This window comes from Xyrauchen texanus, chromosome 26, assembly GCF_025860055.1.
Source record: "Xyrauchen texanus isolate HMW12.3.18 chromosome 26, RBS_HiC_50CHRs, whole genome shotgun sequence".
Taxonomy (NCBI): Eukaryota; Metazoa; Chordata; class Actinopteri; order Cypriniformes; family Catostomidae; genus Xyrauchen; species Xyrauchen texanus.
Window position 1 is genome coordinate 33,604,274 of NC_068301.1, and position 12,593 is coordinate 33,616,866.

The 12,593-nt window shown below is 36.5% G+C and overlaps 1 protein-coding gene across 2 annotated transcripts in view; it reads right to left on the minus strand.

The window, feature by feature from the left end:
- Positions 1-2,476: 2,476 nt before the first annotated feature.
- LOC127619591 (RNA polymerase II subunit A C-terminal domain phosphatase-like) overlaps positions 2,477-12,593 on the minus strand; it is a 148,964-nt gene continuing 138,847 nt past the window's right edge. For both annotated transcript variants that reach the window (XM_052092477.1, XM_052092476.1), the window contains exon 13: positions 2,477-4,623. In XM_052092477.1, the coding sequence (XP_051948437.1) occupies positions 4,476-4,623 (148 nt within the window). In that variant the 3' untranslated portion in view covers positions 2,477-4,475. The remainder of the gene's footprint in view (positions 4,624-12,593) is intronic.

Below are 12,593 nucleotides of genomic sequence, written 5' to 3' on the forward strand. Positions count from 1 at the left end.
TGAAACTGAAGCTCAAGCTTCAGAACTAGTCAATAGTAATTTCAGACATTTGACAAACATCCAGTCAACTGCACCACAAACACAACATCATCAGTATTCCAGACATGTCGCTCACAATAATAGTGGGAACATATGTTTGCAACAGAAACTATTGAGTGCATTTTATTGAACGTTTTCGAGCAGGATGTGAAGAGATCTTAGAGGCACAGCAAAGGGACAGACTGTGGTTAATACGTGTCCAAACTGCAGTTCTGTTGAGTAAACCCAACAAAATTAGACGGGTCTCAAGCTCCACTCTTCATCATAATGGAAACCCCCAAAACTCCAACAGAGTCTCTTCTAAATCTCAACATAACAAAACATTATACACGAACACTTATGCTTATTTTAACATTTACTCTCTCTATCCAGTCCCATGCATAGTATGCTGTGAAATGGAAATCCCTTGTCCAGTTTCATCACTGCTCCATTAACACCACAAAAATTATTCATGTATTCCCAACATAAATTTAGGAAGTCAGAGATGCCCAACATGGGCCCACAGGCCCTAGTTTGGGTATCTCTGACAATCTTTTGATTTGGCACATTTTTAATTATATGACAAGAGTGAAAAAAATAAATAAAATGCTATTGACGCAAGTTTTCATTGCATTCATTGAGCAGATTGCAGTAATGTTTACATTTTCTTTTTAATCATGAAATTATAAAGGAGGGGAACCATGGCAACTTTATTATTTTAATATAAAACTGTTCGCAGAGCGCGAAATTTCCATGTTCATAATGCAGGAGATTCCCAAACACTTTTATTCACTTTACAGAGCAGCTACAAATAATCTATATAAGTAAATCAATAGATCCAGATACACAAATCAATAAACTTTTGACTTTTTCTATAATTCCAGAATCTCCGCTCTGTCTCTCCCTCAAAGTGAAAAAGTGCTTTTTCGCATAGATACTGAACTTAAGATGTTACAGATCTAAATCAGTTAATTCGGCATGCAAATAGTGTTATACATCTCCGTAAGTGAGCAATGCAATAAAACTATATAGTTTCCATTTATAATCAACAAAGCTGTTAACATTGCAAGCGTGTGACGGCAAACATCTTTCATACCGTGACACTCCCTCATTTTTCATAATGCAGCACATTTGCACGAAAGGCAGAAATAGCAAAAATACTTTGTGTAATGTATCATCTGCATGATGAAGAGAGACACTTACACACCTGTTACATCTCTCATCTCCATCTCTAGTTCCATCCAGGGCTGGAAATTTATGGAGGCTCTGGGCTAAAAAAAAATCCCTCTGCAATCTGATAAAGTTCCAAATGAATATATCCATCGAGTTCTTCATTTGAATTTTCGCTGAACATTATTTGTTTTGTGCCGTCTGTTGTGCAGATGGTGCCGAGTCAGTGGCGGATGCTCGCACCATAAACGTGCACATACGGGCACTCCTCTTTTCGAGCATCAGTTCGGTGTCATGCTTATGTGCCAAAATGATCAAATTCTACAATGTAGTTAATAATAATATTAACAAAAATAATATCTGGATGTGTTAAATAACCTTAATGTTAAATAAAACATTATTAATGATACAATAATATTTTTTCAGAACATTAACCACTTCATATCTCTGACTAATGTTCATGGTTTTATTAAATTGGCTTGAAGGAGTTTCTACATTTTTTTTTAACGTGCTGTCATCTACATCTACTGTGTCTGTGGATTTGTTTTGTGGGCTATTCATTTAATAGCCAAAATATTTGGAAAGATGTGAATGAGGATTTTTATTTCACTTTTTGTATCAATACACATTATGAAATGCCCCCCATATGTAAGGGGGTAAATCCAATATTTTTCTTGATTTTATTTATATATAAAAATAACGTTTGTGCAGTACAATTTCATTAAAATAAACTTAAAAACTGCTTTCACGAGCACAATGAATTGCCATGGCAATAGTATTTAAGATTTCAAATATCCCTCAGCAGTGTCTTGACATTATTCTAAAAAGGTTGAAGCAATTCAGGTAAACATAAGACGGATAATTCAAAGTCTGTTAAACGTGCTACACTTCCTTCCACCAGTTGGCGGTGCTACGAACGTGACCCACAATAGCCACATCAATGTGATCAGCCCGCAAGGCCAAACATACGGCTCAATTCTGGTGTAATTCACACGATGTACGTTGAATATATGAGACATCCTTTTTCTCATTTTTTGACATTACTTTATCGTATCACCATGGTAACTCCAATCGATTTATAAAAAAATCTGTTCACAATTTAGCACCGTCAATGCCCACATTTGGTACCTGTAACATGAAATCCCTAGGAGTATTTCAAATTCCAGTGCATGCATTTTTATTAAACGATCAATGCATTAAACAATGATTTTCTTAGTATACTGTATGAAGTAAGGTTTGCTATACAAAAAGTTGAAGTATGGTTTCCATGAACATGAGATCTCTGCCATTATAAGGGGTATTTTAACAGAAAATTTTCCAAACCAAATAAATGAGTCATTTAATTGATGTGTAGAATCTCTGTATGGATTTTGTTCCCTTCATTCAATTATTAAGCGCATCTAGACGGTCACTGAGTTTTTTTTAAACACTCTAATACAATGCACTGCATTTAAACAACACAAACACTCTTCAAAACACCAATCTATAAAACAAACCTTTATTAAATGAAAAGTATCTTCTTGGTCAGGTATGAAAAAGAATATACAGTACAAATATTTTACATTGTTGAAAACAACAACACAATGAAAGGAACAGGAAGCCTGCCAGTCAAACACAAACGCACACAGAGATGAGGTGCCATAAAAGCATAAAAGTGCTTATTTTATCTCACCTCTGAGAAATATTTGAAACAGATTCAGATCTAGAAGTCTAGTCAACTTTCAAGTGGCTAAGACCATGAACACCAATCTAGAACCAAAAACTGACCTTAGATCAGCACTCCTGTTCAAGGTCACTTGAATCCTACTAGTCTGGATCTGATCAGTCCGTACAGTGATGGCTTAGGGTGGCATGAGAGCCAACCAAACACCCGGTTTAATGCTGCCACAGTGTTCACTATCAAACTCAGTGACCTTTAAGAAGCCAAATGATGACATTATGTTGTGATGTCCTGTGTTGGATAGCACATTTAATTACAACGTTTCATCTTATAAACAACAGGACAAGAAATGATCACATTTATCGATTTAAAGAAAATGATCTTACAAACATTTGTAATAAACAAGTCACAAACTAGAATCGAATCGCAAGTCTTAAAGAAATATTCTGGGTTCAATACAAGCTAAGCTCAACTGACAAAATTTGTAGCATAATGATGATTACCACAGAAATGATTTTTGACTCTCAGTGAGGCACTTACCATGGGAGTGAATGGGGCCAATCCATAAACATAAAAAATACTCACTGCTTCAAATATACACAAAACGTAAACATTATACACCAACATGATTTTAGTGTTAAAATCACTTACCAACCTTATCATTGTAAAGTTATAAGCAATTTTACAACTTTGTTGCCAAGGTAAACCTTTTAAGCTAAAATCATTTAAGCACGTATAATGTTTATGTCTTGTGGCTATACTTTTGAAAGTTTGCAATTTAACGTTTACGGACTGGCCCCATTCACCTTCATTGTAGGTGCCTCAATATAACCAGTTTTTTGCTCCGTTTTAAATAAAAGGTTAAATCGAAATCATTTTTTGTGGTACTCAACACTCTGCCACAAATGCTGTCGGTAGAGCTTAACTTGTATTGAACACGGAATATTCCTTTAATACTCGCCAAAATGCAAAGGTGTAAGCAGTGAATCATTCTAACTTGTTTTACAATTCATATTCACAGCTATTCACATTGTTTAATGGAACATTTTTGGTAAAAGAAAGTGAGGACAGCGGCTGTGGGCCTGTCTTATGGTGCTGGTTTTCTGTATTTGGTGCAGCACAGTGTCAATCACTCTCTGGGGCACCAATGTCACTGGACAAAGCACAAAACGATAAGAAAGAGACACAGGACACATTCAGACGTCTTGAGTTTGACTGCTGGTGAGCACCACAAACCCCTTTAAACATCAACTGAGTTTGTAGATAATGGCCCACACAGGCCCGGTTCAGACTCTTTGGCAATCATGGCCAAATATGAATTTCCTTTACATAATATAAAAATTTGTTTTGGAACTGGAGCAAAAATAAGTAAAATATTACACACACACAAAAAATCTACTTCCCACACCACTATATGAATTCACAATAAAATTGAACTTTGTGTCTAAAACTCTATCTGTACATGAACTATCTACTTTGTAAACCTCCCTATTTGTTTCGATACATTTGTTTACTTGCGCTGTATAACAGCGACACAAAAGCACACGTTCATATATCTCCAGTACCATATGAAAACATCAGCTCTGATTAGAGTAGTTCATTTTCATAGTTTCATCATCCAATCAGGTCACATGAAGTCATTAAGCTCCGCCTCCAGCGCAGCGACCATCTCATCGGCCTCCGAGCTGCTGCCCTCCTCATCCTCATTCGAGTCTTTACTGGAGCCTTCATCTTCTTCATTGTCTCTGGCCTCTTCCAGTTTTCTTTTGTGGCCCCTATAGAGAAAACAGAGGCATTTGTCAGTGATGCTCGTTAGTCAATGCTCATTGGTTCAAAGGAGACTGGTTGTCACAGTTATGTATTGCAATGTTGAGTGTTGTTGACAGTGATTGGTTGCAGCACCAATCTGTCATGGTTTGCAGGCCAGCGGTCTGCAATGTCTCAAACTCCACCTGTGTCTGACAGGTGGCAGCGGAGAAAAACAAATGCAGCCGGGGAGAAATTTTGGGGAAGGAAATGTCGTGCTTGGTGCACCTCAAAAATAATACAAATAAAAACAATCCTAGCTTAAAGCACTTACAGGAACAGTGTCCAAATAAGTGTCCCATTCCTTTTTTTAAACTAATAATCAGCACACTATGAAGTGAGAACTATTATATATATTAGATAACCTGTAATCTATGAGATAAACAAAGCATGAAAAATAACTAGTAGCTCCACCCTAAATCATATATCAAAAATTTGATCAAAAACTTATGTTTAATGCATTGCAGATAAATATTTTTAGGCATTAACTTTAAGTAATTGTTCTTATTTTATGAAAAACATAGTATTTAGTTGAGTCCCACATTTTATGCATTATATTATATAAAAAGACAATAATGTAATTTAATGTTTAAAATATAAACATTAAAAAAAGTAGTTCATGCTCAAAATGTTTTTGATAAAATTACGGTATAAAAAACAGTTAAGTCAGTGTGTAACATTAAACCAGTCCCAGTGTGATCCATCACAAGTAAACATTTTATTAAAATATTTTTGTTTTTTTACAGTAAGTGTGTGCAACCCTGTAATCAAATATTTTAACTTAAGGGAAACATACATTTATCATTAACAATCTTAATAACGGCAAACCTACTGAAATGGATACTACTATATGCTTAATGTTTATTGTTAGAGGATTGCAAAATCACAAAAATCTGGGTTTTAGTCTGTATACAATCATGCCCACATTTTTTACAAGGGTTTTATAAGGGTTGCAAAAAAGGAGCAAATCTCAAATAAAATAAAACATCTAATTCAATATTTAGTTTGTCTTCCCGAGGTAGACAAATCACCCCCCCCCCCTCTTTACTCCCAATTTGGCATGCCCAAGTCCTCGTGATGGCATAGTGACTCGCCTCAATCCGGGTGGCGGTGGACGAATCTCAATTGCCTTTGCGTATGAGACCATCAATCTGCGCATTTTATCATGTGGCTTGTTGAGTGCATTACCGCGGAGACATATCGTATGTGGAGGCGTCACGCCATCTACTGCAGCATGCACGCACAACTCACCACGTGCCCCACCAAGAGCGAACCACATTATAGTGACAGCGAGGAGGTTACCCCAGGTGACTCTACCCTCCCTAGCAACCGGGCCAATTTGGTTGCTTAAGAGACCTGGCTGGAGTCACTCAGCACACCCTGGGATTCAAACTAGCGAACTCCAGGGGTGGTGAAAAAAACGTTTTCTTAAAGGTCCCCTGACATGAAATTTTCACTTTCTAAGGTTTTTTAACATTAATATTAGTTCCCCTAGCCTGTATTTGGTCCCCTCGTGTCTAGAAATTTCAGTCGGTGTAAACCGAGTTTTGGCTATCTTTCTCTGCCTGTGAGAAAATGAAATCTCAGACGGGCTGATCTTGAATCTCCCCCTATATGACGTCATATAGGGGGAGGTTACCCCCCCCCCTTCTCTGCTTTGCCCGCCCAGAGAATTTGACCCGCCAATGAGAAAACGAGCTAGGAATTACGAACGCGCGCGCGATTTTAGCTTATCCTCGATAGATATCATGGCGTGTGACCGATCGAAGCACAAAAGTTGCTCAATAATTGAATGCACAAATGATCACAGAAGTCTTTTTTTTACTTCCTTCATCCAATCCCCAGAAGGATCAATGGATAAATTTCATTTACTCGGTCACAGTAGAGCGAAGTTGTGGAGGGCTTTCTCGGTTACCATGGATTTCTAAAAGCTATTGACTGCGTTCACAGCTCTTTGACTGAACGTAGGCTATTTGTAAGAGAAATCCCACCACTTTGAAGGAAAACGACCATCGCGCAAAACATTGCGCTGACAGTTCTCATACGCGACTGAATAACAGCTCACGTGCTGCAGTGTTCGCGACTTCACGCACTGAAATCACTACGGCAGCGACGCGAACAACTCCGAAAGGTAGGTAATTTTTCTTTCTTTTTTTAGGAGAGGTAAAGGTTTTACTGTTGATATTTCTTTAAAGATGCAGATATTAACACTTTAATATCGTCTTATGGTGTGAATGAGTGTGAAAAGATGCGTTCGCAACATCTGAACGACTGCGTGTCTAAGTGCCATTGCAATATATCCAATGTAAACACCCACACTACACCTTGCCCCGCCTTTCTCCTCCTCATTAGCATTTAAAACTACAGACACCGAAACGGCACGTCTGAAGGAAAGCTCATTATGGGTTGGCTTGTAGTGGCTATAATTCTGTACCAAGGCTGAATTTTGTAAAAGAGATTTCAGATACAGTACTATGGACCACTAAGGCCTATATCAAAGCCTACAAAAAGAAGCATGTCAGGGGACTTTTAAGGTTTAGCGCTAAGTATTTCTGACACTGAGCAAAAAGAAAAAGTCTCATCAAGGTCAAAATTTGTGAAAAGTGCCATATGATTTAGGAAAGTGCTATTGAACAAACACTGGGATCTCTGAAAGAAACACTAGAATACAAATAATCCAAAGTGTTCAAATATGGAATTGTGAATGTCATGCTCTTAGCAAAAGTGATTTTCCAATATTTCAGCTGTGAATTTTTTTTCCACAGCATCCTCCCCACACACACACACACACACACACACACAGGATGTGGACAGGCAGTGAAATGACTGGATTCAGAGCACATCCTCACTCATGAATGTGTATTTCCATTGTAAAGCGTCTGACAGTAAGATGATGCAATCCACCATTCTGCTCTTCCTCTCCCACACATATGCTGCTCTCAAAACCACAGAATAAAGAACAGAAGAAACAGACACATTATTCTTTTACAATGTGGTGTCTCTTAAAGTGAGAGCATTCTGGTCCATTTTAATTGAATTTGATTGTGTAATACTTTTAACAATGCTGATTGATACAATGTTGAATTTGTTTTCGGAAAGCACTCACAGTAACCCCTCCACATATATTAGCATACAAGTATTTTTAGAGGGTCACATGAGAAACTCCATCATCATTTCCTCCCCGTCATGTACTTCCAAATCCATATGACTTCTGTCTTCTGATGTTTTGAAAAATTACATGCAGCTTTTTTTGGTACAATGATATTGAATGGGGATGGACACAAAGTTTCAAAAATGAAAGTTTCTATGTAAAATCTTTGGCCGATTTCTCTTCCCAGTCTGCCCCTGCATGGGAATATATGGTCTGTGCTTGTTACGGGCTGGTGTGGTGCTGAAATGTTTTATAATAATGCACTGAAATGTTATGTTCTTGTTTCCAGTATTGTTATTGATGATATTTGGATTTGAACTAATACCTACAGTATAAGCTGTTTTAAAGTTGTGGTTGAAAATGTAAAAATATGATCCTTATTTGTTCATTGGTGTGTGTTGCAAATGTACAGACGAAGCTAATTAGATTAATTTTCTTGAAAATTATTTTTTATTATATTGCTTGTCAATTGAACATGAATGTGTACATTTGAATTGCATGTTTTAGTAAATATGTAAGCTATCCAATAATAATTTTTTGTTTTTGTTTTATATTATTCAATAAAAATATGAATATAGTTAAAATACATTTTTAAAACCACACTGCATTAGTCATGCATAGCTTAAGTCACATGGTGTATACCCACAATAAAGAGGAAAATTAGTTGTGAGAGTGCAGTTATGGATATGGGATTGATTATTTTGCACTCCGTTATGTTTAATTTACTGTAGTTAGAAGCTACTGTAGCTACTGGAAGAAAAACCATTGTGATTGGCTTGCTGCAATGTAACTCTTGTGAAACAGGGGTGCACATCTTTTCATCAGTTAATCGGGTAACAATATTTTGTTTAGAGGTTACCAGACTTCAACGATGAGCACCTTTGAGGAAGACCATAAGTCTTCAAAAAAAACTAGTCTTTGAAAGAAATGATACTGTTTGAAGCAGATTATGTGATTAAGTGACACTTTTTTGCATGTCATAACCAAGTAATTAGAAAAAACTGAATCCAGCTGGAATAAATAAATAAATTCACCCAAAAGAATTTCTAACCATATAGTCAGGCACCGATAAGCCTGTGCTATAAGTCTGGGGCCTCCAACATTCATTTTGCCTAGGACCTCTTAATGTCTTGAACCGGCCCTGGAACGATGAGACAAGTGATGTTTGAAAAAACAATGAAAAATAAAGGCCAATATCACCTGAGCAGAATATTTTTATTGGCCATCATTTCCAATTTAGGTATGATTTGGGCTGTAAAATGTGTGAAAATATTATTTCATTATGTGTATATAGGACACATAAAATGTTAGCTATGAAATAAGCCACAGCAAGACTAATAAATCTGTTAGAAATATCATTTCCAGCAGAGAATCCTATTAAACACAATGCAGAATTTGAGATGTGGTGGAAATGGCACTGAGGTAGGAAGTTTCTTGACTTGGGGTGAAAAAAAAAATACATTGAAATAAGAATTGTGTGAAAAATATTTTGACGAGACTTTACTTTCTAGAAGTTAACAATGTTAAAAGTGTGTGCCCCATTCTAACTTCCTGTTCCTGAAAAAATAAAATTGTGTTCGCCAAACCATTTTATGGGTTCTTTAACTTGAAATCCTCATTCCAAAGCAGTGTCATGTGGATCACAACCATCATTAAAGCACTGCAGCAAAGAGCAGGTGTTTTATGGACTGACCTAAAGCTCTGATGGCTGCAGCTATGGCAGGTCTATCTAATAGATTTAGAGCAGATTTTAAGACTATGAAGATAAAGGAAAGAAAAAGTCTTTCATTAAGTGTCCAGCCACAAAAACACAAGGTTTTACGGGCCAATACGTTTCCATGTCCTTTCCAGTCATTTGCCAATGCTGGATGAGGATTTCTTTTTTATAGATTTCTAAGGGAAAAATGTCATTTGTGTCTGCATGCCTGTAAGCTAGCAACACTTGCAATAAATACATTTAAATGTGTGAGCTTATTACTGTAAAAATGTCTCCAATAAGATTAAAATGTCTCTCTCATTCGGTCTCTCTTTTCAGTCATTCTGCTGATATTAAGTAAAGATAATTATATAGCTTTTCATAGGTTTACATTTCTATAAACATTTAAAGCATTAACCCATGAAAATCATGCCACACAAAACAGTTCAGACAGCAGTTACTCTGGGAAAACACACTATCATGGCTGACACTCTGCCAGAGCTTGTTAATCTAATTGTAATTTATAAGAGAGCACTTTCAAGCCAGACTTGCACTGCTCAGAGTGAGTCAATTCACCTCTAGCCTCCAAAAACATAATTAACCCAAGTGCCAATAACAGTCAGGTTTATTGACATTCTTTCCATTAGAGTCTAGTTTAAGACAAGAAACTAAATATGGTTCCCAATGAAAACAGGATGCAACCTGCAACAAGTAAAACCAGATTTTTAGTGGTGCAGAATGAAAAACACAGCAGGGGTCTCATCTTGAAACGCCATGCTCATCACTCAAGACTTTCAAAAAACTCAACAAGTGTGAATCATGACACCGGAGCAAAACATCCATCTGTATGATCATGTCTGTAGCTGTGGGAAGAATTTACAAAAATGTAACTGCTCTGACAGTGAGTAAACCAGATAAAGTACAGAACAATGTCCACACCACCATTAAATAATAATAATAATAATAATAATAATAATAATATAAAAACAAAACAACCTTAGTCACCCATTGTGAATTGGGTTGGGTACCAAGAACAGATTTTTATTCAGAACCACTTCCATTTTTAAAACATACTGGAACTGAATGATTTGAAAGATTTTTGGTTGTTAACAATAGGAATTTCATAACATATCGATTATTGATTGGCATATTATTTTATCAATATATTTTTGAGGCATCAATATATATTAAAATTAGCCCATATTTAAATTAGAAGCCTAATCTGCATGCTTTCCAAATCACTTAGTTGGTTTTCTATTAATGTAATCAGGCGTTATAGCATTGGGAGACTACAAGAGGGTGATATAACATTTAAATGTCACAGGCAGGAAAGGCACAGGTATCACAAACACACACCGTATTTTAGAGCTCTTTGACACAGATGATAAGCTTATGTGGTGCAGCCAAAAGTAGTCCAAAATTACAAATGTTTTTGTACTTCAAGAATAAACGAAGTGACGTTGATGAGTTTACAGGTTTGTGTATGAAACTGATGCTACTGCACAAACTGAACAATTAGAAATGGCGACATTTATTATGCAATTTCTCTGTATGTACCTTTGTAGAAAATAATTATGACGAATTTTAGAATGTGCCATGTCATCCACCAGAGGCATCCAGTGTGCGACCCCCTTTTAGTTACCCTGCCACTCACACACAACTACCAAAGTCGTGTTGAGAAATATGTTTGAAAAGACGAAGACTATTGTGCAATGAGCAGCCCTATTTATATCTGAAAGAAAAAAATAAATAAATAAATAAATATATATATATATATATATATATATATATATATATATATATATATATATATATATATATATAAAAAATAAATATACAAAAAAGACATACCGATAATCATCTGGAAAATATTCCAATTACTGATGCGTGTAAAAGACATTGATCTCAAGCCTAGTTAAAGTTCTTGTAAGTAAATTTTTAACCCATGTGGACAGGACACTGTGCTACAATTCTCTTGACAATGTGTCCTGCACTACCAGAACAGCAGTGTGAAACAAACTGTACAGCGATACTAGTGTAGTCCGATCTGAACGAATGACTCATGAGTTGGTTCTTTTGAATCTACACAAAAACATCCACAAAAAATACATAGCTACCTCCCGAACAAATGACTCTTACAATGTTATGAAAAGGAATTTGCGCCCATCCTGATTTCTTCTGTTTTTGTGTATATTTCATACTAAATTGTTTCAAAAATTCAAACAAAATCTAACATAAAAGGTAATCGGATTAAACACAAAATACAGTTTTTAAATGATATTATTTATTGATGCAAAAAAGTTATCAAATACCAACTGGGCCTATGTGAAAAGTAATTGTCCTTACATACTAAATCCCCAAATCTATGAAACTGCATTCATAATGGGGTTCAGCTGGACTAGACACAAAGGCCTGATTACTGCCAGCCCTGTTCAATCAAATCAACACCTAAATAGAACATTTTCAGCAGAATGTAGTTCGCTAAAAGTTCTCACCCAGTAGAACACACTATGCCAAGGTTGAATAAATTCCAGAAATTATGAGGAGAAAGGTAATTGAAATACTTCAGAGTCTGAGAGGATTACAAATCTATTTCAAAGGCTCTGGGACTCTAAAGAACCACAGTGAAAGGAGAAATGGAGAAAAATTTGCACAATAGTGAACCTTCCCAAAAGTGGCCGAGCTTCCAAAATTCCTCCAAGAGCACAGCGACAACTTATCCAGGAAGTCACAAAAAAGCCAAGGACAACATCCAAGAACTGCAGGTCAAGCATGGTGGTGGTTGTGTGATGGTGTGGGGATGCTTTGCTGCTTCAGGGGCAGGCCGACTTGAAAACATGAATTCTGCTCTCTACCATATATTCCTAAAGGAGAACGTCCGTTCATCAGCCATGAGTTGAAGCTCAAGCGCAACTGGATTATGCAGCAAGACAATGATACAAAGCAAAGGAGTAAGACCACCTCTGAATGGCTCAAAATAATCTATATTAAAGTTTTTGAGTGGCCTAGTCAGAATCCTGTCTTGAACCTGATTGAGAAGCTGTGGCAGTTCATGCTCGAAAACCCTCCAATGTGGCTGAACTAAAGCAGTT